This window comes from Mus pahari, chromosome 8, assembly GCF_900095145.1.
Source record: "Mus pahari chromosome 8, PAHARI_EIJ_v1.1, whole genome shotgun sequence".
NCBI classification, from domain to species: domain Eukaryota; kingdom Metazoa; phylum Chordata; class Mammalia; order Rodentia; family Muridae; genus Mus; species Mus pahari.
Genome location: NC_034597.1, coordinates 105990774 through 106018401, shown reverse-complemented (window position 1 = coordinate 106018401; position 27628 = coordinate 105990774). Strand labels below are relative to the sequence as shown.

The 27628-nt window shown below is 46.6% G+C and overlaps 1 protein-coding gene across 6 annotated transcripts in view; it reads left to right on the top strand.

Moving 5' to 3' along the window:
• Positions 1-27628, top strand: part of Dzip1 (DAZ interacting zinc finger protein 1) — a 50698-nt gene that overhangs the window by 8851 nt on the left and 14219 nt on the right. For 3 of the 6 annotated variants that reach the window (XM_029541692.1, XM_029541691.1, XM_029541689.1), the window contains exons 6-16: positions 512-596; positions 3187-3311; positions 4635-4796; positions 6591-6728; positions 9125-9187; positions 14656-14796; positions 15368-15416; positions 16909-16965; positions 20944-21000; positions 24934-24996; positions 27412-27551. In XM_029541692.1, the coding sequence (XP_029397552.1) occupies positions 512-596; positions 3187-3311; positions 4635-4796; positions 6591-6728; positions 9125-9187; positions 14656-14796; positions 15368-15416; positions 16909-16965; positions 20944-21000; positions 24934-24996; positions 27412-27551 (1080 nt within the window). Of the gene's footprint in view, positions 1-511; positions 597-2541; positions 2640-3186; positions 3312-4634; positions 4797-6590; positions 6729-9124; positions 9188-14655; positions 14797-15367; positions 15417-16908; positions 16966-20943; positions 21001-24933; positions 24997-27411; positions 27552-27628 lie in introns of all 6 variants that reach the window. The other 3 variants (XM_029541694.1, XM_029541690.1, XM_029541693.1) reach the window with 3 other exon arrangements.

The window sequence follows — 27628 nt, the reverse complement described above, 5'->3', positions numbered from 1 at the left end:
CACACACACGCACACACACACGCACGCACACACACACACACACACACACACACACACACACCTGTATAAGCTAGTAAGTCTGCCATAACAAATGCCATCAATTAGTTGACTTAAGTAACAGGAATTTATTTTCGCAAATATTTGGAAGCTGGAAATCCTATGTCAAGGTTTAATCCTATGCAGGGCTGGTTTCTGGTGAGGGTTCTCCTCTTGCCTTGAACAAATTGGTGATGAGAAGACATAAACCCCATGTACAAACAACATCACTAGAGCTTCCAGAAATTGCCAGAAGGGTTGCTTCAGCTGTCAAAAGATTGACTTATTTCAATTTGGGAAGGGCATTCCTTACATTACATAACCTTACATTTGCCCTTTGAATTACTATCATAGCCAACATCCTGTATCTTTTAGGAGGAAAGCCACCATAAGCCATGCTTCAGATCCCCAGTTTTAGCTGCGAGCAGGTGGGGAAACTCATGGCAGACATTTGAGTTTGTTGCTTTCTTTCCAGTGCCATTTCTGCGACAAGGCCTTTATGAACCAAGCGTTCCTACAAAGCCACATCCAGCGCCGCCACACTGAAGACTCTCACCTCGGTAAGCATGAACTCTGTGCTCAGAGTTGTTTTCCTTCCGTTCCCTTCCCCTTTCTCAACAAGACGTGGCCCAGGGCATCCCTCAGTCCTCTTAAAAGAAAGTCTCATAGGCTGAGAGTAGATACTGAGCCCCTTAGGTGCCCCACCTACCCCACAGCTGGGAGTAGACTGGAAAAGCCCAGCGTTGAGTCTTGTATCCTAACAGAGGGCTAAGGAGACACTTAAACCCAGTATGGTGTTTTCCAAGTGCCACATGCAAAGGCAGGACAAAGGGAGAATCCTCTCAGGTGGCCTCTGAAGCTCTCTGAGGAGGCCATGTCTAACCAGCGTGAGATCCTATGAAGAAGCCACAGTCCGAGGAGAATGAAGGACCAGAGTACATAGACTTCAGTACTGAGGGGCAGGAGGAGAGGCTGGGATGTGTGTTTAAGGAACAGCAAGGAGACTGGAGGAGTGGGGTGAGTAAGGCAGAGGTGTGTGGAAGGCTGGAGGCTTGGGGGACGGATCTCAAGGGCCCATGAAGGCCCTGGCCGGTGGACGTTACATCAGTACGGTGGCCAGCCAGGGGATGACGTTTGTTGTAGAGGAGAATGGTGATGTAATTAGTACCCTAGAGAGAACATTCTGGCTGTTGATGATAGAAGGAGGTGGAGATAAAGATGTCGTCTGCAAGGGCAGTAGCAGAGGCTGGCAGAACAAGGCAGTACATAGAAGTCCAAGTGAGATAAGAGAGCGTCCTGGGCCAGGTGGTTCTGGGGCAGAGGGGGATAAAAAGAACATGTGTTGAGACAAAGCCTACAGAGCTATGACTTGGGATCAAAGTGAGAGACCTACGAGGACCTCCTCCTGTTTAGATGAGTATTTTCTGTGATAGAGGGGTAGGGAGTAGGGAGGAGCTTAAAAGTGAGAGGAGACAGGAGCATTTTCATTGGACACACTTACGCATTGACATCTGCGGCGAGTCACGTGGCTGGTGTTTGAAAATGGAGGCCCAGGATAGATGGATAGATAGAAGGATCTGGAAGTCATTGGAGGACTGGGCTGGCTGAAGTCATCTAGTTAGAGATCAGAAGACCCGAGGTCAATACTAGCCCCCCTTACATAACTTTATTTCTTAAGAAGGGCAGGAAGCGAGTGGTAACGAGGGTGACCTAGATAGGCGTTGTCTTGAACAGCAAGGGGAAAAGGGTTCTGAAAAGGTGGAAGTGGTCAAGTGTATCAGATGTTCGAGAGGCAAAGGCTGGGATGCAGATGGGGAACGTCCGGTTGCTGCACAGCAGTTGGCCTTGACATCACAACTTCAAGGAACTGATAAGACAACAAGTCAGTTTGAATGAGTTGAGAGCCAGTGAGGAAATGCTCTTAACAAACATGGCTATCTGTGTTAGCCACGTGTGCTGGGAAGGAAAGCCGGAGACCTAACACATCACCTCAACTGAAATGCAGAGACAAGAGAGATTTGTCTTATGTGAGAGCTAGCATGTTTGGGTGCTGATGGAAAAAAACAGAAGGTAGAAATAAAGACCCAGAAATGGGAGAATGCTCTGCGGTTTACCCAAGGAGTCAGTCTTCCCTCCGCTCCAGTCTTCTCAAAGACTGTAGCATCTCCTCCTCCCTGAGCAGGCCAGCCTTGTGACACCAGAACCTACAGAAGTGTTTTCAACAGTTGTACTGATTTTCTTCAATTGGGGCCAGTCTATTTATATTCCTGCCCACAATGCTTTGTAGTAGAAGCAAAACAGACAGCAGAAAGTTTCATTGTAAACCGTGGACCACCGATATGAGTAGGCGGTGTATTGGAAACATGGAAATGTTGAGCTGTTTGTAAGTGGCCCGCCGTTCTTCGGAGTGAAACTGATCTCTATCTCTCTGTTTCAGTATCTTATCCTACCTCATACTCGTGTCAGAGAGCACTTCAGACTCTGAAACGAGTATTGTTTCTTCAGGTCATCTTTGAGATTCTGACTTTCTGCTTTGGTTCCCATACCTTTCATGTCTACACTCACAGCACATGTATACCATTCAGTCATGTGTACATCCTCGTGTAAGTACATGTACATAAGTATCCTTCCTTTCACCACCTCCTTTCAGTTCTTCGCTTGCGCCCTAGTTGACAGACGACTGCCCCAGCTTGCGACTCAAATCCCCAGCCCCTCTCCATGATCGCTGATAGGGGACTTCAGGGATCTTGGGTGGGAGCGCAAACCATGGTGACTATATGGTTTCGGTACTGTGCTGCTTGTAGGTGAAGCCCTTGCTTCTCTGCTTTGAGTGAGATGGACATCTCTGAAAAAGTCCCGAGCACCCGTGGGTCAGAACCACTGGGCTCGCTCCCTGAACAAGGCTCTCACGGTGACCCTGTTGAATAATCAACCTTAGTACAGCGAGTGGCGGAAAGAAGCCACTAAAACTAATGGAGTGTCTGGTCACAGGAAGGGCTCCAGATAAGCAGTAAAGAACAGGACTGGGCTCGTGGCAGTCCCAGGGGAGAGAGAGCATTTTACTTTGTCTTATCCGTAGAACTGTGCCCCGTAAGTTTTCAGGTGAGTTCATAAGAAATCGTACTCTAACTAGATCTTCTCTCGCAACAGAGTATAATACAAAGGCCCAGACGGACAGACTCCAGAAGGAGATCGACATGTTGAAGGAACAGCTGCAGCTCACCAGGTCTCAGCTGGAGTCTGCACAGCACTCTCATGCCGTCCGGTTCTCTAAGGTAGGACACGGGGCTCGGTCCTGGAGATGGTGCGATGACAAGTACAGGGAAAGAAGGATGCCAGCCGGCTTCATGGTGTGTGTGTGTGTGTGTGTGTGTGTGTGTATATCAGTGTGTTAGTGTGTATGTCAGATTGTGTATCAGTGTGTGTATGTGTATGTGTATGTGCCAGTGTATGTGTCAGATTGTGTATCAGTGTGTGTGTGTGTGTGTGTGTGTGTGTGTGTCAGTGTGTGTTAGTGTGTGTGTTTCTGCCTGAGAGTGAGTTTTTGTCTGCAGTCACACTTGAACTGGGTTCATCCTGAAAGGCAGGACTGGGCTGTAAGGGAAAAGATGGTGAAAAGAGAAATAACCAGGCCTTGACAAGATTTCCTGATCAAGGCCCAAAGTTTAATAATGTCCCGGGTTTATATGCCATGGGAAAAAACCCTTCCCCCAACCCCAATCTTGAGGCTGTAGTTCAGGAACAAACAGGTAGGTGGGTCTCCAGGAGATGCTGTCTCTGTAGGATCTAGGCGCCTCTCAGCAGGGAGTAGCACCTGCCCTGGTGCTATTGCTCAGCAGGACAGTGGCAAGCATAAACAAGGTGTCAGCCTGGCAGAAATCGCCCAGGTGGTGTGGAACAGTGGCTGTGGAGGTCTGGCAGGCTCCAACATTAGTGTGTGTGTGACAATGTGTCTGTGTCAGTTTATGTGTCAATGTGTGTGTGTCAGTGTGTATATGTGAGAGAGAGTGTGTGCGTGTGTATGTGTGCGTGTGTCATCTATGACATATGTGTGTATTGAGCATAATTCGTGTTGCTTGTATGCATACTTGTATGGGCCAGAGTCCTTACTCCTTTGAGACAATATCTCTCACTGAACCTGGACAAGGCCAGACACCCTCAGGTCTCAGCAGTGCTCCTCCCGTCTGTGACTCTCACAGCACAGGGTTATAAGCTGTGGTTATAAGGGGCCATTCTGGGTGTATACATTGGTGTCAGAGATTTGAACTCAGATCCTTATGCTTACGCAGCAAGCACTGTTAACCACCAAGCTGGAGCTCCAGACTCCATATGTGGTTTGTTTGTTTTTGTTTACTTGCATTTATTTATTGAGTACATGTATGTGGGTGTGCATGTGTCCGTTACCCACTGAGCCATCTGCCTGTTCCCCATCTGTGCTTTGATATGGAAGAATCATTGTGTATAGGCCAGTGGCTTTGGAAAGTCTAATTCAAAGAAAAAAATACTAACAGATTTGGGGTGAAGCTATGATTGTTTTAAAAATTTGTATATGTGTTATATCCAGAGCCCCTAGTGACATAATGCTAAAACGATTTCAGGACTATGAAATGCAGAAAACAAAAGAAGAAGACTTTCTGAAGCTGTTTGACAGATGGAAAGAGGAGGAGAAGGAGAAGTTACTCGAGGAGATGGAGAAGGTCAAAGAGATGTTTATGAGGGAATTTAAAGAGTTAACGTCTAAGAATTCAGCATTAGAATATGTAAGTATGTAACCTAGAGGTTTTCACAGGATTGCTTGCTTTAAGATGGGTGTTAGCATGGCATCATAGCCAGGGGTCAGGTCTTTTACATGCCAAGTACACACCGCCACTCTTCCCCACACATCCCAGGGCGCACGAGGCCCTGAGGAGGTGGAGCAGCTAAGAGAGAGCAGGTAGAGTCCCTAGACTCTAGAACAGAGCCCCTGTGGGTGTGTCTGTTCCACTCCAGAAGAAACTTCCTTACCTGGTTAGGTTTAAATAGCCTTAAACCACAAACCCTTGAACGAATTCTAGAATGTTCCAAGTAGTGGATGGAAAGGCTGATCACCAAGGCAGGAGGAGAGGAGAGAGGAAGAATACTTGCTAGCCCTCTCCTCGGTCCACACGTGTCCGTTGAGGAGGATCCGGTCTCTAAAGTAAGCAGGAACGGGCAGGTGGGCCCTGCGCCCTGTGGGAACAGCTGTGGTCCACGGACACGTGGGATAGAGGACTCCACATCCTCTGTGCAGCTGCTGATCCAGTTCCTTTTCATCAGACAACTCCTGAGGAGAAAAGTAGACGGGAACTGAGGTCGATCCTTGGGCTCCCTCTAGGGGCGGACGAGTTTCAGAAGCAAAACTTAAGACAACACCAGAATCCTCTTATTTTCCTTTCCTGCTCAGGACCTCGTCCAAGACTCCATGTTAGAGTGGGTCATTCTGACTCCTTAGGCTTTTCTGTGGTCGGCGATAGTTTGTCAGCCTTGTTGTTGTGGAAGCTAAAGATCGGAAGTGCGGGTTGTTTGTATGGGAAGTCCCATTGTTGGGGTTTATCTGACTAGTGTCAGGGTATTGTGATTAGTCAGCGTTTATGTGGAGTGGCTCTTGGAGATACTGTGTCTTCATCAAATCGTACCAAGGTCACACATGGTCTCTGTGGTCTAAGGCTTTCACTTTGACCTTGCCACCTGGGAGCTGTAGTATTGGTAGGAAGAAACTTCTGTATGGAGAAGCCCCTCTTCACACTTTCAGCGGTTGCAGCCAACATACAACGAAGTAGTAGTATAATGGTCTTGATGTTAACTTTATTACCTGTTGTCACCTGAGATTTTTTTCCCCATAGTTAACTTTAGGGAAATTAAAACATTTATATCCCTAATGGATTTACTGGCCTCTGGGCAGTGTTTGCCTTCTATTGCAATATCTTAACTTCTCAGAAGTGTCACAGGCGTGGTGATCCACCCCTGCAATCCAGCACTGGGAGGCTGAGGCGGGGTCAGCCAGAGGTCAAGTCTAGTTTGGCCAATGCAGCAAGATCTGCCTTAATAAATAAATAAACAGAAAGAGACAGATATACTCAGTTCCTCTCACAGATGTTTCTGTCAAAAATATAAAGACCCATGGTCAGAGGCCAGAGGTTGACTTGGGGCATGGGTGAGGGGGGCAGAGAGATGGTCATGGTCAGTGAGTAAAGCAGGCGTGTGCAAGCCAGCCTCAGTCCCCTCTCGGTCCCTGAACTGCACAGGAAGGCAAAAAGTGAGACCAGACTACGGCTGTCCTCTGACGCCCCCATGGACATGGGCATGCCCTAGCTCCCAGTAACAGACTTTTAAAGAACATCAGTCTCCTCGTTTTCCCCCCACATTCTGGTGGAGCTATCAAAGATCAGAGGCCAGTAGAAAAAGAGCAAAGGGGAGGAGACAGGCAAGGGGTGTCCGGAGGGACAGGGAGAGCTGAACGCAGCTTTGTGCCCCCTGCTTCTTCACTGTTGTAGTCAATGCCTGATGTTTCTATTGGTGATTCTTTTCATCCATAGCAGTTGTTAGAAATACAGAAGTCTAACATCCAGATCAAGTCCAACATAGGCACCTTGAGAGACGTTACTGAGCTGAGAGAAGACCATCTTCCGTGTCCCCAGGACTTTCAGAACATGCTGCAGCTCCTTGACAGCCAGGTACAGCACACATGGTGACCACGGCCACAACATGTAATACGTATCTAATTATGTGTGTGTGTCTCCATGAGCTCATGTGCACGGCATATACGCAGGGCCCATACAGGCCAGAAGGAGGGCACTGGATCCCATGGAACTAGAATTACAGGTGCTTTTGAGCCATGGTGTGGATGTTTGAACCCAAGTCCTATGCAAGGCCAGTAAGAACTCTTAACCACGGAGCCAGGTCTCCATTGCCTTGGTTTTTCTCTTAATGAGTTCATTCCCAGCAAATGTTTTTGTTCCTTTTCTTTTCTTTTCTTTTCTTTTCTTTCCTTTCCTTTTCTTTTCTTTTCTTTTCTTTTTTCTTTTCTTTTCTTTTCTGTCTCAAAACAGATGCCTAATTTATAATAGGTGTTAACTAATAGATATGAGGATGGGATAGTAGTTCACACTGTTTCAGTTTTCACCAACAAAATTGTCACTCTGAATTAGTCAGTTCATATTATTATTCAATGTTTTCCTGACCCCAGTTGTAGCTCTCACTTAAAAAATGCGTATTGAAGCATTAAGCTTCCATTCGGTTTGCATATAGCACTGCACTGACAAACCGGTATCTTTTATATATTTTGTTTTCATTTGGAAGTCAGACTTCATAATCACTCTATAAAAGTTATTTTATCGCAGTGGTAAAGGGAGAGAAATTAAAAATCAAAAGGACCAATATATAGGTTGGAGGTATAGCCTTGTGAGGCCTCGAATCCAGTCATCCCACCGTGTTTGTGAGGGATGGAGGTTGTCACTGTGGGTATTATAACCTACAAATTCAACCATGTCATAAGAGCCTTTGAGTCAGTGAGATGGCTCACAGGGTAAAAGGTTTTGCCACCAAGCGTGATGACGTAGGTTCAACCCCTGGAACCCAACTGGTGGATGGAATGAACCAACTCCTACAGGTTGTCTTCTGCACTCCTCATGTGTGCAGAGGCAGCCCTTGGCCTTCCACACACACACACACACACACAGATGCCTACGTGCACACACCTACACACAGATGCCTACGTGTACAGTTTTTAATAAGAGTAACCCCGTGAAGTTTTTAAGGTAAGGGCCTTTTGAAATAGGATTGCTGCCCCTTCTTTTAATGCTACAGCTTGCCTGCCTCCCTTAAATGCACCCGTTGGCTGCACGTGTCATTGTCCTGCCTGCCTTGAGTCTCTCAGAGACACAGTCCCCCCTCCACTAACACGTTTTTCAGACTTCACGAGTAGCAAGGCCTTGTTTCCCACCCGACTGTCCTGTACAGTGATGAGGTCCCTTCAGCCTAGAACACGGCTCCTTGTTCCCTACCGTGGTCCTGCGGCTTTCTCTGCCGGCAGCAACCTCTCTGTACTCAGAATCCTTCTCTTACTCATTCCCTGGTACGACTGGAGCAAAATTCCGCAAGGTCTCCCCAAATCTCTTCTCGACTAGACCGTATGGTCGGGTCACCTGAGCAGAGCCGACTTACTCATCTTCAGCAGGAATTCTCCCGTGGTCATGTGCACCCCTGACCTGTACAGTGCAGGGTGTCTTTTTAATCCTCTTCCAAGCTGCCAGTGGTTGCTTAGCCACGTGACTGCCATGAGCGATTAGGAGCCTTCATTTACCTTCCACAGACCACAGTGTCTCCCATGCACCCAGTCACCTGTTTTGAACCCAACAACCCTAGTTCTTTGATCCCTTGGCATCTCACACTAGCACCTGCCTTTTTCAAATGATGTCTTACTGGAACACAGCCACACACATTCACTTAAATCCTGTGCATGGCTCTTCTCCCCAGTGCTGAATAGTTTCCAGTTAACTTGACACAAGAGTGACGCTGGAGAGGAGGGAGCCTCACTTGAGAAAACAAGGTCCAGATGCTGACAGACCCTGTAGACCATTTTCTTAATCAGTGATTAATACAGGAGGGCTTACGCCATTGTGAGTGTGGCCATCCCTGGGCCGGTGTCTGAGCAGGCCACTGGAACAAGGCAGTAAGCAGTACCCTCCATGGCCTCTGCATCCTCCCGTTTGAGTTCCTGTCTTGACTTGCTGTGCTCGTGTCCCTTCCCTCACCAGCTTTCCTTGGTCATGTGTTTGAGCCCAGCAATAGTAGCATGAATTAGGACGCCTCCATACCCAGAATGTGACAGACTCCCCTGACCCTACTTTGTAACCTAAAATACTAGCTGTGTTGTACAAACATCTACAGATCCCAACCCCACAGTACAATCAGAGACATGGATGTGAGCATTACAGCCACATACACTCTAAAAGTGCCAGCAGGGATTTTACTAGCTTGTCGGGTTTCATAGGCACCCGACGAAGAACAGGCTCCAGTGTGGAATGGGTTTCTGTGTCATAGGCATGTCATTTGTTTTGCTCTCCTTCAGGCAAGCAAGTGGACAGATCGATTTCAAGTTCTCAACGAAGAGCACAGCAAGGAGAAGGGGCAGGTAAGATTGAGTCAGCCACCCACCCTGCCGCTTTCTCCCTGTGGGGACAGTGGAACCCAGGGACGCTCGAGTGCACGCATGCACACACACAGATACTCACAACACATGCTCACGCCTATGCACACACATGCACACAGACATACAACACACATACATATGCACACAATGTACACACAGACACATGCACATACACACACATGTGCACATACAGACACACACAACACACACACATGTACACACAACACACACAGACTCACATACAAACACACATATGTGCATGCACGCATGCACACACAGACAAATATATGTGGGCGTGCACACCCATACATACGCACTCACATGCAAACATACACAAGCGCAGACACATACACAGACACACACAACACATGCATACATATATGCACAGATTCACAACACACAAACACACACACATGCACACAGACATATACATATGTGCACACACACGCATGCACACACAAACACGTGCACATGCACACACACTCACATGCAAACACACGTACATGCAGATACATACACAGGCACAGACACATGCACACAGATGCATATACATGTGCACACACATGATCACACACACAAGCACACATGCACAAATTGGTCATCTTTGAAAGAGTTTCTAGTTTACTTGATAATAAAAGTGGTATTTTCCTACTTAACATTTCTGGAGAGAAATGTAACAAAATTATTAGAAGTATTTATAGTTTTGCTGCCAAAATTAACCGCTGCTGTTCCTTTGTAAGTTTCTCTTCAGTTTTCTTTTTATACTATAAATGTTAAAAGATTTTAAACTATTTTATTTGTCCTTTAAGAGTTTTACACACATATACAGTAAGTGTTGATCTTACCCATTCCCAGCTCTTCTCCACCTTGTTCTGGACTTGGACCTTACCAGTGTGTCCTCTCCTCCCCAAATTCACGTCTCCTTTTCAGAATATGTTTACAAAAATAAACTCGTTGATCCCAGTCGGTGCTGCCCTGGTGCTGCCCCTAGGCACACAGGTACAGGGCATCCACTGGCAACTGTATAAGTCAGAAAATTGATTGTTAATGTTTCCACTGGGGGAGAATGTATCAAGATGGGAAATCTTGTTTATTTTTGCAACAGTATTATCTTTTGAATACCCTTTGTGTTCCATAAAATACCTTTCCTTTCACAGAGTTAGTGCTAAGAACTTATTTCCTACAGCACTAAGCACAATATCATATTGCTGAAGGTTTTATATCATATAACATAGAGTGTGTGTGGGCACACAAGAGCTAGGGAAAAGTAACTGTTAGATGAGCAAGAATTTTCCAGTTTTCTTTCTTAACAACAACGGATACAGAGGGAGGGAGGAGCAGATTGCAAACAGCATTAAAACTAAATGAAAACAAAACAAAGGAAAGACAGAAACACATCAGTATGCAGGTGCACTAATCTGTGAGCATGAGAATGCCATCACTGATGAGTGATCCCGTTCTTTACTGAGCAAGTACTAGGCCCTACACTTTCCAGGGCTCAACAGGGAACAGCTCCCGTCCTAAGGGATGGACTCTCCATTGTGGCGCACAAGCAGTGGAAGTCGGGACATTGAGGTTGGGAAAGGAGAGACTGGTGCACAGTCATGAGCAGAGCTTGCTCAAGTTGGGGGGCAGCCGCACGTGGATAATGCTCGTGTTTGTTGCTAAGACTCAGCTTTCTGATTTCCAGATCAGGTAGCCTGACAGCACCTTGGGGTTATCTCTGAAACAGGCTAGAATAAAATGCTTGGGTTTGTCACAGTTCATGGTATACCTATCCCATGTCTCCCCCTTAACCCTATCAGCTGTCTTTAATGTCATCTATCTCTCGTCCCTAGGCCATATGTTTCCATTACCCCGTCCTTCCTTACCTAAGCCTTTATCATCCTCCTAACAGCTGCAGGCCTAGTATCAATCTCTTTTTTCATCCACTGTCCACAATGTAGATAAAATAATGTGGCGGATTCCCTCATCTGAACCCTCTCTCTTCCTGAACCTGCCTTTCCCAGCTGTAATAGCTTCCTGATAATTTCCAAAATATTCCGTATTTTCAAAGACAATATACATGTGTGTGTGTGTGATGTGTGAACATGTATGCATGCTCACATGTGTACGGGTATGTAGTCATATGTGCACTGTATGTGTTGGCACAAGTTGATAATGAGTATCTCTCCCCCAATCACTATTCAGTTTATTTACTGAGGCAGGATATCTTGCCTGACCTGCAACTTGGTGATTGGGCCAGTTAGTCTGGGCAGCTGGCTTGGCCAAGAGACCCACTGTCACCAGCTCCCGAGTGCAGCCGCCGGCTTAGCTGTCATTTGGTGCTGTGTATCTGAACTCATGGTCCTCACTCTTGAGTGTACTTTACCTGCTGATCTTTCTAGCCTCATTCTGGTCTTTTTGGGGGTGGGCGGGTGGGTGGGGAGGGGTTCTGGAAGCCGTCCTTTTAAGCACATCTTTTAAAGGGTTAACTAAGCAAGACAAGCCCAGTCAGGATAACTTCTATCTGTTAGCTGCTGTGGGTTTTAACTATGCCTGCAATGCCCCTTTTGCTGAAGCCAGCTAGAAGCACACCGTGAAGGTCCCGCCCAAGCCCGAGGCGTGTGTGTGTGTGTGTGTGTGTGTGTGTGTGTGTGTGTGTGTGTGTGTGCGCGCACAGTGTGTGTGTGTGCGCGTGTGCACAGTGTGTGTGTGCATGCGTGCGTGTGTGCGTGTGTGTGCGCAGTGTGTGTGTGCACAGTGTGTGCGCGTGCATGTGTGCACAGTGTGTGCGTGTGTGCGTGTGTGTGCAGTGTGTATGTGTGCGTGTGTGTGTGTGCACAGTGTGTGCGTGCGTGTGTGTGCATGCGTGTGTGTGTGCACAGTGTGTGTGTGCACGCACGCGTGTGTTTGCAGTGTGTGCGTGCGTGTGTGTGTGCGCAGTGTGTGTGTGTGTGTGCACAGTATGTGTGTGTGTGTGCGCGTGTGTGCGTGTGCGTGCATACCTGCGCCCTGCAGGTTATGCTGCTCCGTTGTCTGCCCGTTCAGCTGTTTAGAAGCTGTTTGCTTCTCTGTCTCACTCGTACCCTAACAAGAGGTGAATCCAACCAAATGCAGTCATCTCTGCCTGAGACCTATTAATTATTCCACATGATTGGTGCCTGCTTGTCCCACAGTGCACACACTGTGTTTCTCTGTTTAAGGGAAGTTGCCTGTGCCAGCTTGTTATTGCTTTACCTAGGTTCTTGGCAGCCCCCCCCCCCCCGCTTTTTTCTTTTTAAAATAACATTGGTAGGAGTTCAAAGGGAGTCACATATAAACCATGATGTGACCTTCTGACCCAGCCCGAGAGCCCTGGAGGCACATTATGGTCACACAGTGACAGAGCAGGCTGGTGTTATGAGGGAGGCCATAGAGGACAGCAGAGAGCTTGAAATGATAGGTCGAAATCTCTGTCTCTCTCTCTGTCTCTGTCTCTCTGTCTCTGTCTGTCTCTCTCTCTGTCTCTGTCTCTCTGTCTCTCTCTGTCTCTCTGTCTCTCTCTCTGTCTGTCTGTCTCACACACATAGGTGCAAGGATCTCCATCTCTCTCTCTCTCACACACACACACGCACGCACAAGGATCTCGATCTGTCTGTCTCTCTCACATACACACACTCACTGGCACAAGGACTTCATGCTTCGTGAGCTAGTATCTGTCTTGTTTAAGCTCTCTGAATCCCCCTCCCCGCATATTCTTGTCTGTACCTTTGTCACCTGTTCTTGACTCTGCTGTCACAATGATGTCACCTCTTGATTTGTTTTCCTAGGTTCCTTTGCTTCTTGGGGTTGGCAAAACTCCTCAGTTTGGTGACCTGGTCCAGGCAACTTAAAACCGCCTGTACCCAGCTCTAGACATCTCTGGCCTACTAAGATACCCACCTTGGCATACATGTATGCAACTAGTTAAAATGAAATCTTTTACTTGAACCAACAAGCACATAAGGAAGTGCCCATATGGACACTCACACCCTCGTGCCAGACAGATGGAACCTGCTTTCACCAGCCCACTCTCTCTCTCCACATCAGCTATTAGATGCACACTGTCCTGAAGACGCATTACCAAGCTCTGAAGCAAAGTTTTTCCTGTAAATTTAGGGAATGCCCTGTTAAGGCATTTTTAGTGGTTGCCAAAACAGAGTAGCAAAGAAAAACAAAACAAAACACAACTGGGCTTGGTATAACTTCCCTTGGCACTAGGTTTCCGTGTGACTTAGTGTGCCGTTGTGAGGAAATGCATGGCACATGCAGCTCGGGGACAGGTCTGCACCAGCTCACAGTCTGAGGGTACAGCCTACCATGGCGGGGAAGTCGGGGAAGCAAGAGCTCCCTGCAGCTCATTACATCACACCTCACAGTCAAGAGAAAAGGAGATGGCCGTCAGTACTCAGGTCTCCTCCCCGTTCTTAGTCAGCCCCGGACCTATTCCACAGGATGGGGCCACCCATGTTCAAGGTGGGTCTTCCCACCTGAATGGACTTCATTTAGAAGTTCGTGTCCATGGTGATTCGAAATCTCATTAAGTTGACAAGATTAACCGTCACACAGGCTGAGGAGTTGGCTCAGCATTTAAAAGACCTTGCCACACAAACAAGAGGACAGGGGTCAGATGCCTGGGACCTACGCAAAGGCTTAGTGGGCCTGGCAGCTCGCCTTGATTTCAGCCTCGGAAGGCCGTTCAGGGTTGGACGGAGGAGCTCTGCCTGCATAAAGTGAGGAGTGATGTTGGAACATTCCCAGTATCAACCTTGTCCCCCACGTGGACTTGGCACACACAAGTGTGTACTTACACGACTGTGCACCCACACACATATACACCCAGGCTGTGCACATAAGGGAGAAGTAGAGACTAATCTTCATAGTCTCTGAAGATGCTTTCCCCCTCCCCCATCCATTCCCCCCTCCCCCATCCATTCCCCCCTCCCCCCATCCATTCCTCCCTCTCCCTCTTCCTGAAGCTCCTCCCTGTACAGACCAGGGATTACGGTGATTGCTGGGAATGTAAACTGAATTCATTGAACTCTCCGGCCCACGGTTGCCAGAACTATGTGTTACATGTACATGTGAGTGAGGGCAGGGGACTGGACTGCATGAAAAGCTCACCGTGGAGGTGGCACCAGGGCTCTGGGAGAGACACCTTTATCCTTAATCACTGAGCAGCTGTATCTATTATTTTATGAAATGTGCTCCCGTTGACCCAACTGCCTGCCTCATCACCTTTATCTGTCTCATATCATAAACTCCCTGGAAGAGGGGACGTCTAGTACAACCAGGGCCTTGACATGGACTGATGGAAGATTTTCTGAGTCACTTGGTGAACAGAGACCATATAGAACTGGCAAAAAAGTTCAGACGAGCAGATAAAATCTGAAGAAGAAGAAATCATGTGTACAGCTTGCAGACTAACGTGCTTCCCGGTTGCTTTGCAGCTCCTGTCACACATAGAGAAGCTTCGAAGCTCGATGATGAAAGATTTAAGTGCAGATAATGTCTTCTACAAGAGGCGGGTAGAAGAGTTAGGCCAGAAACTGCAGGAGCAGAACGAGCTGATTATTAGTCAGAAGCAGCAGGTACGGTTGGCGGGGGTGGGGGAGGGGGGAGAGGGGAGAGGGGGCCTGATTGCTTTAAGAGCACAGAGGTTTAGGTCACAGCATCTGAAGCTGAGTATGACAGAAGTGGACCGTTCCTCCGTGTGTCCTCGTGACTGCTCGCAAGAGTAGGCGTGTCCGTGTGTCCTCGTGACTGCTCGCAAGAGTAGGCGTGTCCATGTGTCCTCATGACTGCTCGCAAGAGTAGACGTGTCCGTGTGTCCTCGTGACTGCTCGCAAGAGTAGACGTGTCCGTGTGTCCTCGTGACTGCTCGCAAGAGTAGACGTGTTAAAATAAATTGTCCCCACGGCTACTTTAGACACAGACATACTTCAGATACAAATCTGAAGGTAGATGAAGGTGACCCGTGATCAGCTGGAGAAGCAGCCTGGGGCATACGTGTGACGCTTCTGCAACGCTTGCCTCTGCTAGGAAGCATATGCTGGGGGGGTTAGCGAGAAGGGCACTTACCCGCGGTCATACCCGGCTGCGCTCAGTCTGTCCCTCCCTAGCTTAGAATGTGAACTACCAGCAGACTGTCTTGTTTTGCAGATTAGAGAATTTGCCAGTAAACCATACAGCAGCACCAGCGAGCTGAAAGGTGAGTGGCCGCGATGGCCATGCCCAAGCCAAAATGGTTTGCCTGACCGCTTCGGGTACTGACCTTCTGGGCTTGATGATTTATGTCTACTGAGGTAGCAGGCTACTCGATATTTTAATCTGGGATAGCTGTTCTTTTGATGTTAGAAGATTTTTAGAGAGATGATTTTTTTTTTTTGCCATGACCCAGAAAGTTGAAGACTTAAAATCTAAACTCTTATTTAAAATATATATATATATATATATATATATATATATATATATATATATATATTATTCAGTCATTAATTATGTGCAATTATGTTCTGGTTAGTAGTCATTTGACTCTTTAAAAAGATTTTAAATTGCTGTATGATTGTTTAACCTGCATGTATGTATGTGCACCATGTGTGCACAGTACCTACGGAGGCCAGAAGAGGGCGACACATCCCCCTAGAACTGAAGTGACAGATGGTTTTGAGCTGCTATGTGAGTCTGGGAACTAAATAAACCCAGTTCCCCTGCAAGTGTAGTCGATGCTCCTAACCACTGAGCCATCTTCCCGGTCCTGCCCTTTATCTCTTGACTTATATACATAAGACAGAGTTAGAAACAGAGGACTTGGAAAGAGTTTGAGCTCAGCCCCTGTCCTGGCACTTCATGCCTTTTTGCGAGTCTGTATTCAGTTTCTTCATCTCTAATGGAGGAAATATAATAGTAACTGTGCTAAAGCCTTGTCACAAGGATTAAACGGAGTAACTCATGAAGTACACTGGTTACACACCTATCAGGACTGACACTAAACACTTAATCCTGAAATACTATAAAGACCGGCTACATCCCCTCTGCGTGGTGCTTTAGGGTCACAGCTTGACTCTAAGCGTCATGGCAGCACTCGTGACATACGGGCTATAGCAGCATCTCCTGTCAGGCACTGTCTAGATCAGAAGGGAGAGTGGAACTAAATCAGGCTTGTGCCTACGCTTCTTCCAGAGATCCTCTGCTTGGCCCCTGCGTGCCTTGGAACACCTAAGAATCCTCGCTTGTATGGGAGATACTGGCAAGGGTTTGGTAATGGAATGCACAGCTGAATTTTCTTCCATCTCTTTATGAGAAAAATGTTTGCCAAGAAAAAAAAAAACAAACAAACAAAAAAACATGGGAGGGGGTGAGTTCATGACTTCCTTTAACTTCTCTTAGGATAACAAGAGCTGAAGTGATAAGGAATATAAGTTAATGCTCATTTAGATATAAATAATTGACTAGAAGTTGTTCCAGGAAAAAAAAATTGAACTGTGAAAGAATTTGAGTCAGGCTGGGCGTGGTGGTGAACCCCTTTAATCCCAGCACTCAGGAGGCAGAGGCAGGCGATGTGTGATCTCTGTGAGTTCAAGGCCAGCCTGCTCTCTAGAGGGAGCTCTAGGACAGCCAGGGCTCCACAGGATTGACCGTAACTGCTGCTCAGTCGTGCGATCCTGCAGTTTTCGTTTTTTAACTTCCATTCTGTCATCCAGGGACTCCTTTAACCCGACAAACACTGGAACCTAAATCGGCTGCACCGATCACACCCAGTAAGTGTCGGCTTTGTCTGAGGGTCTGGGATTTGGGTAGTTGTACCTGTCACATGGTAGTTTAACTTATAAAGGAAGGGGTGAAAACTTTGGCATCACCAAAGTTCACATTGTGGGACTTCCCAAAGCAGCCTTGGAAGATCGTAGCTGGTGGCCACAGCACACGGACATGACTGAGACGCTGGTGGCCACAGCACATGGACATGACTGAGACACTGGTGGCCACAGCACACGGACGTGACTGAGACTGATGCTGAGGAGTTTAGCAGATCCTCCTGCCCAGTTGGTCCAGGACCTGGATTTGTCCAGATGCAGTGGTAAACAAGCAAGATCAAATCTTGAGAGATGGCAGTAAAATCCTTACTAGGCACTCATGAGGACCTGCGTTTGATCCCCATCACCCAGGAACAAGCTGGGCACCATGTAGCACATGCCTGGAATCCCTAGACAGGAGTCTCTGGAGATTGTTAGCTAGCCAGTCTAGTCAAATGTGCAAGTTCAGTCAGAGACCCCGTCTTAAAAGATACACTGGATAGCCAGGCACGGTGGCCCATGTCTTTAATCCCAGGACTCAAGGGGCAGAGGCAGGTGGATCTCTAAGTTTGAGGCCAGCCTGGTCTATGAAGTTAGTCCCAGGATAGCCAGGACTACATAGAGAGACCCTGTCTCAGAAACAAACAAACAAACAAACAAAAAAAAAAAGCTGGAAAGATAGCTCAGAGGTTCAGAGCAGTTACAGAGATTAGAGCTCAGATCCTAGAACCCACAAATACATACATACATACATGGTAAATAATTGAGTTGGTGCCCAATTGAGGAAGCCACTTGTTGGTGATTCCCATATTCCACAGGCAGACACACACACACACACACACACTCACACACATAGATGTGTGCATACACACAAAGATGTGACCTTTTCACACTCCCCTTCCCCCCCCCCCAATGATAGTGAAGTAATTTAAATCTTTTAATCTCTGTTCAGGAAAGAGAGAAGAAGAAAAGGACTCTGGGTGGAGGAAGTCAGAGCAGGTCCTGTTTGTGAACAGCAGTTCCGGGTGCTGCGTGCATGGGGTGTGGGGTACTAGTGGGCTCAGGACTGAGGCTGGGCACAGAGCTGACCCTACTCCTGTGAGCCAGGCATCAGGAGAGGGCTGCGCAGTGACTGTGGCGCGTTCATTACTGGGCATCTTTAGGGGTTTGGCTAACAGCTTTCACCAGTTAGTCTTGGGGGGGCGGTGTTGGTGAGGGGGGCTTCTCTTACGAAGCCGCTGTTGCCTCCTGATGCCAGGGAGATTAGATTGGAAGGTCATGGGAGGAGGGGAGCTGGCTTGATCTTAGGAAGTTAAGAAAATGCACACTACATGGAAGGATGGAATGCTAAAAGACTGAGTTGAACAATGATCAAAGGAAATACCACCAACCACACAGAAAAGAAGAAATAACAGCAAAGTGTGTTTGGAGTGATCTTTCTCCAAATGGAGTGTCCAGATAGCCCGAGGCAGGCAGCCAGATCCGGGATATGAGAACTCAGTTATTAAGATCTTGATGTAGTAAAGAATTTTGTTTGAAAATGTCGATAGTGCTTGTATGGTTGTATGTGTGTAAATTTACTTAAAGAAGTATGTGAAAATTTCACTGATGGGCACATATAGTGAGAAAAAGTATTGACATCCTTGGAATGAGGAGAATTGGGAGCTAGGTGGGTCCATACTCCATATGTAGGGGACCCTTAGGTAGGGGTGGCTTACTCATTCCTAATCTCTCCTTCAGCATGGAGACAGATCTAAAAATCCAAGATTCTAGGGGTGACACGGAGAGTGTCTTCAGGAGAGGAACACAGGTACCCTAAAATTTAAGATAAAAATCCAAATAACAAAGGAAAGGTCAGCACAGAATTGATCAATGCATCAATCTGATCCATTCCCGGCGAGATGGACAATCTCCAACGCCCAGCGCAAGGCTGATGGATGTGGGCTTCTCTGTGATGCGGCCGTGGCCAGTCACCTGGGGCAAATGTCCTTCCCCACTACCTGCTGCGGTCAGGGAGTGAAGAGTGGAGGCTAGCAAGATCCTGGTGTGATCAGAGCAGACCCTCGCCACTTCGGACTTGTGACTGTCTTCCGGCATAAGGGAGGCGTTCTATAGCCTGCAGCAGCACAGTAGCAGATGATCAGTTTTAACACAGTCACGTCCTTTGGCTTTAGATCCTGACAGTACAGAGGCGGATGCTTGCAATCAGCCATTGGACTGAATACAGGGTCCCCAATGGAGGAATTGGAGAAGGGACTGAAGGAGCTGAGAGGGTTTGCTGCCCCATGAGGGGAGGGAGCAACAGTGTCAACAGGCCAGACCCCCCACCCCGGAGCTCCTGGGGACTGGACCTCCAACCAAAGAATACACAGGAAGGGACCCGTGACTCCAGCCACGTATGTGGCAGAGGATAGATAGCCTTGTTGGACATCAGTGGGAGGAGAGGCCCTTGGGCCTGAGGGGTTCAATGCCTCAGTGTAGGGGAATGCCAGACTGGGAAGGCAGGAGTGGGTGGTTGGGGGAGCACCCTCATAGAGGCAGGGGAGGAGGGATGGGATAGGGGGTTTCTGGAGGGGTGACCTGGCAAGGGAAATGCAAATAAAGAAAATATCCAATAAACAAAGCAAAACCAAACCAAACAAAAGCTGAAGTACCATCTAGAGCCTTTCAGTGGGTTTTCCTGTAAAACGGGTAGATATTGGGATAGTCAGTCGCTGCTTATTTACATGTCAAGATGCTTGTCTAAAGCTACCCAGCTCTGGTATAACATCACAAAGCTAGCTGTAGACAATGAAACAGTGAACTCGGCTGTGTTTCAGTAACTATTTATGAAGCATCAGCCGGCGCCCACCTTTGTAGCTTGCAAAACTTCAATGTAGATCGCATGAGTTGCAAATGAACCCAGAAGTCCTATTTTCTAAGCTTCTAATCATTTATGGACAGATAGGAGTGGAACAATATTGTGAGTATTTATTCTAAAGAAAAAAGTGTAACTCAATAGAGGTAACAAGGTTAGGACCAATACTTTTAAGGTAGAATTGGGATTAAAGGTGAACTAGTAGAAGAAATCATAAACCACTAGGTAGTTGTTTAAGGGGGTTGGGGGCGGGGGGTCAGGACAGCCGTGCGATCAGGCACTTCAAGGGCTCTTAGGAACTGTGAAACTCTGGAAGAAGGATCTTTTGGAAGTCATCAAAGCTTTCTTCCTAGATGAAAACAACCTAAATGGCCATCATGTAACAGACAACTGAGGTCTAGTTAAACACTGGGGTGTGACTTGACCGTCAGGTAACGCCAATGCTGATGTATCACACAGCGAAATCATGCGAACTGAAAGAAGCCAGAACAGTGTGTAGTTTTGTATGTGTGAAATGTTCAGAAGTCAAGTCACAGGCACACAGGGGACAATCATTGTCGCCAGGGGTTGAAGAGATGGGTAGAGAAGAAGCTAACACACACTGCCACTCAGGAGACCGACAGAAGTGCTCCAAGGGTAGTGAGCAATTGTGCTGTCACAATCCTGTGAATATACCAAAAGCTACAAGCACACACACACACAGGCAAACACATACATACAAGGCACACACATATACACACACAGGCACATGCACACACACACAGGCACACACATGTGCACACATACATACACACACAAGTGATTATTGCTCAGAAAAGTTATTTTTAAAGACTCGAGGTTGTAGCTCAGTGGGAGAGCACTTAACTAGCATGCACAAGGCCCTGGGTTTTATCCCTGGCACCTCCAAATAATACTTTAGAAAAACTTAATAAGAATTCATTAGGCTAGCAGGACAGTGTGTGCCGTGTGAGGTGTGTGCTTCCTGTGGGCCGTCTGTATCTTTTTGGAGAGTGTACAGTCATGCTCGCAGTCAGAGGCTTAAGCTGTAGTGATCGGGCCAGTGAGCTTTCTCTTCTGTTCTGTTTCAGTGACTGCCTCGGCCACACAGAAGCTGGATGGTACATCCAGCCTGACCATGGTACATGGTAGGTTTCAACAGTAGTCTTAATGTTCCATGTGCAGTTTTCACCCAGAGTTAGATAATTCATTAACCCAGATTGCCAGCGGGCATGCGATTATATAAAACAGGAAACACTAGCAACTACAAAGCAGTTATTAAAACTGCTGTCTTCACCAACAACGTGACAAAAAAAAAAAACCTGGAAAAAAACATCAAAGCCATAAAGCACGCGGGTTGTGTGTGTTGCTGGACTTACCGACAGCAGTTTTAACCCCAGTACTTTATTTATTTATGATCCTTGAAGAAAGTGGTAGGACCAGAGGAAGAACAAGATGGCTCGATACTAGACCAGCCAACCAGCACATGCCACAGGGCATGCGAGTTTGTTTTTATAACTTTCAGCGTGGTAGCTAGTCACCTTTTAAAAATAAACAGTCTCAATGATTGGTCAGGAAAATGTAGAAAAAAAGATAAAAACCAAAGGCAACAAACTGGACTAGGCCCCAGGGATGAAAACGCTGCCAGAAACTGGTCCCCAGCCAGGATGGTGGAGTATTACGTTCACACACTGGCAGACTGATGGCTGTCTGCGGCTATGGCTCTTCCTATTGAATTGGACTCCTTACAGGTTTTTCTCCTCTGCTCTTTGTGTTTTCCTATGGCTGCCATACATTACAAAGGAACCTCAAGAGGACCATTTATTCCTGCCTCATCTACCAGTGGTTTGGAATCTAATAATTACTGTCCTCCACTTTGGGCTTGAACCCTTTAAGCGAATAGACATGTGCAAGGAAGTAGCTGAAGTGGCTCTGTAGATAAAGCACTTGCCATGCAAGTGTGGGGACTGGAGTTTGGGTCCCCAGAACCCACATCTGTAATTCCATGCTACTGAGGTGAACTGGGAGATGGGAGAGCCCATGGAATTGCCCTGACCAGCAGCCCACGGCCTGAAGCAGTAAAGAAGTGACTAAATGAAAATAAGGTGGGAGACGCGGACTGAGTCTCAAACTGTCCTCTGACCTCCTATGCATGCCATGTCCTCACACCTATGCTTACACATGCCCATACACACATGCACACACACGTGCACACACATGTGCACACACACGTACACACTCACATGAGCACACATATCACACACATGCACGCGCACACAGTCACATATACACACACATGACATACACATTCACATATACACACAGAACACATGAACACATATACTTAAACATATACATACATGAAAACCCATGCACATACACATATACAACACACATGAGCATATGCACACAATGCACACATACAGAACACACACATGCACACATATACATGCACACACACATATAGCACATATGAACATATGCACACATGTATACACACAAGCACACATGCACACATTGTACACACATGAATACCCATGCACATACGCATACAACATACATAGACGTATGCACAGATGCACATACACAGAGCACATGAACACGCACATGCACACACACTTATACACATATGCACACAAAACCATGCAGGAATGAGAGTGCCAGTTAATCAATGTTTAAGAGTTAAGAGGGTAGTAGAGGCAGAGAAAGGCAGAGAGAGGGAGAGCGTAGAGAAGTAGAGGACAGCCATGGTCATGAGCACATGGAGAGAGAGGGGAAGGGAAAAGGGAAGGGAAGAGCCCAAGAGGGCAAGGGGGAAGCAAGAATAAGAGAGGGAGGAGGGGGCAAGCAGCCCCTTTTATAGTGGATCAGGCCTACCTGGCTGTTGCCTGGTAACTGTGGGGTAGGGTTTAGACAGAATGCTAACATAGCCTGCATGTGCAAGGCCAAGCCAGATGCAGCAGCCTCAGGAATAAATGGAAACAAAGTCTGTCCTTGAAGAATTTTCAGTCTACAAAATAACCAAATACTTGCCATTGTGTTATTACAAGGGAACAGATAAACTATGGTGATATGGGTTGTCAATCTCTGGCAATTTGAGTCATGGAGGCGAAGATGAAAGTGTTGGAATGGCATCCTAGGTAGGGCAGACAACGGGCAGAAGAGGTAGCAGGCAAACACTGACTATAGTAGTGGCACAACTAATCATTGTGCCATTACTATGGCTGGGCACAGAACACACACACAAGGGACTCGAGGGAGATGTTGGTTCCGATTATCCTAGGAGGATTAAGCACAAGACTCCACTTGTCCAGGTGTTTCTGTGGACGCGCTTAGCCTTTGGATGTCCTTGAGGCTGGGCATGAAGGATTGGAGAGCTGGGTTATGGAGAACAGTGTCTTGGCCAGAGTATGTACAAAGAATGAAAGCTGGAAAGAGCAGCTTGGGATATTGGTAACTGTGGACCTAACAGACCTTCCATAAAAGCTGGGGTTACTTACAGAAGCAGACATGATTCAGGCACCTGCTCCACCAAGGGCCACCCCAGCATGGGTGGTGACAGCTCGCAAATGCCTGGAACCCGGAGCACACGCCACAGCCTGCAGGGAACTCATCATGTTAGTCTTTTCCAAGTGACTGTTGTAGACTTCAGGAAAGCTCTGATGGTTTCTGGTCTGGTCTCAGAGGTTTCTTTGTAGCTTGTCTTGTCTGAGAGGGACTCTCCGCTTTTATTGCTTACTGTGGTGGGGAGGTGTTAGGCCCCCGACTCTGCAGGAAAACCCAGGAGAGCTCAAGAACTGTGGAGTCCCCTCTCATGGTGCACAAGAGTCTTTTATTTTCGAGTCAGACTTGGATCTAAAACCTTCCCACAGTGCGGGACAGGAGTGTGGCCTTGAGTGTGGATGGCTTGGCACTTATATACAGCACAGTTAGAGATTCTTTGAAGGCTTAGGGCGATGGGGGGAGGCAGGTGAAAGTAGAGAGTCCAGAGGAAAAGGGCTCAGTGGTCTCTGAGCTGCAGGTGGGCAAGCCGTGTACCCCGTGAGCCAGCTTGATGGTTACCTTTGCCTGTGCCTCAATCCCAAATGCCGTCACGGGCCCCTACCCCAGCACCTTCCCCGCATGGCTTTCCTCCCTTCCCAGGATGGGGCTTGGTTTGACAGAGCTCCTGGCAGATTTCCTTGTGCAGATGGATAGCATGCCCCTGGTAAAAGTCAACCGGACATTGCATGTCCCAGTCTCCAACTCATGTTCTAGGTGAGATGGGATAGCTCTCTCCACTTCACCCTCCTGTAAGGCCAGGCTCGTGTCCAGCCTGTAGCCTCGCCCTGGGGGCTCTCTGGGACAGAGCTGGAGTTTGGGGCCATGGACATCTGTAAGATTGTGTATCCACGTGGCTGCTTACCTGCCCTTGCTTCACCCTCGCGTTTTACTAACTCCTTTCCTCTTTGCCAGCCTCTCCTAGCCAGCAGTTAAGAGTTTCAGCAGGTGGCCAGGCATAGGTGTGAGCCATGAAGCTCTAATACGTCCCTCTTGGACTGTCTGGCTTCTACTTGACTTTATCTCTGCTGTTGTATTTTAAACAGATGGCCCGTGGGAAAGAACTTTTTAAGTTGTATCTCACGTGTCAGCAAGAGATTAATGCATGAGCGGCTTGAGTCCTTGAAATAATATAATTTAAAAGTATTTGAAGTTAATAGAAAATACCTAGAAATCGGAGAGTTCCTGAGAAAGTGGCCAGTTGTTGCTGCCTCAGCCAGGCATGGTAGGTCATGCTCACAACCCAGCTGTGTAGGAGGTGGAAGCAGGATCAAGGTTCAAGGTTCACTATAGAGTTCAAGGCCAGCCTCAACTATATAAGACTCTATCAAAAAAAAAAAAAAAGGAATAAATAAATAAACTAAAATAATAAAATCAGAAGTTATTGCCTTAGTATTTTCCCAATAGATCTTTGCTATTTAGGCAAAATATATCGGTGGATATGTGTATATAGTAGTTTGTATATACCTATGTATGTCTGTATAAATTATTTGGAAGCAAACAAATGTATTTGTGTAACTCCTTTTGTTCTTCATTGACAGAGCAAGTGTTCTCTTCACACATACTGGAACCAATAGAAGAGCTTTCTTCAGAGGAGGAGAAAGGTAAGGAAGTGCACGTCTGCGCTGTACAGCGCGCCATACCGAAAGCAAGGGCGACTTAGATGTGAATTGTGTGGTTTTGACCTGTGTGATGTACAGCATTTTGTTATCTTGTTCCCCTAATCTTCTGCTTTGTTGAGTTTTTATGCGGGTAAGTTAATGAGAGATTTCTTATGTCAGGAAACTTAAAAGCAGAAATCCTTTACTTCGATACAGATACTCTCTGACCGGATGACAAAGGGGCTCGTGTACCCTGTACCTGATGACGTGACAACGTGTGTGCCAGAGTGGCCTCTCACAGTGTTAGCCTGAAATGAATGAGAAAGTTTCCATTTCCAGGTTAATGTTCTGTACCAATGCTGGGGCTGGAACTCAGGGCTTGCACATGCTAGACCAGGGCTCTACCTGGGAGCCATAGCTTCCGTCCCCAAATAATCTTAACGTCAAAAATGAACCCAGGATGTAAGCGCCGGGTATGAAATAGAGCAAATGATACCCACAGCGTGCAACGTGGGGGCTGTCAGAGGTCTGAGGGGAACTATTTTGCTTGAATATTTCTTTTGGCATTCCTTAAAATTACTTATATATTTTTTAAAGTTTATGAAAATTTTCACAATTATCTTTTCTTTTTTTTAAAAAAAAAAAATCTGTTTTTGAGGCAGGATTTCATGTATTCCAGCTGTGCTTGAGGTCTGCTTCATCCCTGCCCTTCCCTCCCAAGGGCGGTGACCACAGGTGTCTGCCATAAACACTCAGGGTTCTTTTGGGAGTGTGTTTTGTTTTGGTTCTTCTTGTTTTCTTTTTTTTTTTTTTCCTAGATAGGGTCTCATTGTGTAGCCCTGGCTCAGGAAGAGAGGTGAAAAAATAAGTATTCCAATATGTAAGCCTTGAAAAATGTCCTACTGTGTGTGTGCGTGTGTGTGTGTGTGTGTGTGTGTGTGTGTGTGTGTGTGTGTGTGTTTGCAGAGTTTTCTAAAGCATTGGCAGTTCATCAGCCTCACAAATGTTGAGAGTGTAAGATTTAAGGCGACCTCTGACTTGTAATAACATCATCATATATACTTTATATTTCCAGCTGAGCGATCAAGAATAACAAAATATTAAAGCTGTCTTCATGTAGGATTTTTTTTGCTATTTAATATGCAAACTAATTTGGCTAATTTTGTTTTTAGTGAAACTTAACTAATATGTGGACATTTTGGCTCACACTTGTAATCTTACCATTCCATCACTGGCTTTGAGGCCAGCCTGGGCTACGGTGAGACCTTGTCTCAAAAAAAGAAGAAGAAAGAAAGAAAAAACCATGAATTTAACAGAATATGATGTAGTGTTGAGGTCAGCTGGTGTCTGGAGAGACATCGTGTGTAAGATCCTGCACAGGCCACGTCCATCTGCTAAGGCAGATGAGTAGCACAAGATGGGGCGTTTCTTGCAGCCAGCCTGAAGGAAGAAACGCGTCTTGCAGACGGAAGGAAGGCGTTTTCTCAGTCCTTTTGAAGGGAATGAACCTTCTTGGAGGTAGAGCCCAGAATGACAGTTTCTTCGACAGACTTCTTTCAGATCTGGCTTTGGACGGTCCCTAAGGTTCTCACCTGACAGACACTGGCTCTCTTTAGTCTGGTCTTAGGCTCCCTTGGACAGACTGGCCCTCATTGTGAAGGGCCATGCCTTTAGGCTCAGGTTCCAGGCTCTCTGGAACTAGACATGTTTTCCATGGGCGGTAACGTAGGCTAGAGTGAGCTGGGGCTGTCATCGCCGGGCTTCGTTGAACTACCGTAAAGAGGAGAGGCAGGAAGCCTGGGCACGGGAAGTAGAGGATTACCTGGGCATAGGAAGTAGAGATTGCCTGGGTACGGGAAGTAGAGGATTGCCTGGGCACGGGAAGTAGAGGATTGCCTGGCCTCTGGTTTGTTTGTTGCTTTCTTTAGCTTTTGTTTGTCTTAAATTATATGTTGTTTCTCTTTCTAAGGCTTTGTTAACCTGTTTGAGGGTTCATAAAGACTCTGAAAGGGGAGAATAAATACAAACTTCGATGTGCACTTAGCATTTACTAAGGTAGCTCCTTAAAACTTAAAGAAATTTTAAAGAAATTGGACCCTTTCTTCTTCATAAGATAAATTCTAACTAAGCTTAGAGACATTTTGGGAAATACTCCCACTGATAAAACAGTAAAGAAATATATATTATATCTACTTCTTAACCCAGTTAACTCTAATTTAGGTAAGCAGTCAGAAGTCTGAAGCCACTGAAGTTCTGATGCAGATTTAAAACAGTTACAGAAGCTAAGATACGTAGGCGTTATAAAACATCCAAGACCTTAAAGTCTTTCTGCCTTAAAGTTGTGAGTTTTCATTTTCCACTTGGAATGGGTTTGTATAATTCTCTTTAAATCTGCTTTTTAATAAAACCATATTTCAGGTCGAGAAAATGAGCAGAAATTAAATAAAAAGACATACTTAAGGAAACCGTCAAACACCACCAACCCGTCCCCCAAGGAGCTGAGGACTAACCTGGAGAAGGAGCTGGGGAATAAACTAAGAAGCTTTGGGATCAGCGCGGTACGTTCTTCACTCCCTGAATGGTTGCTCCTTAGGCTCCGTTTTCTTTTCTTTTCTTTTCTTTTTTTTTTTTTTTT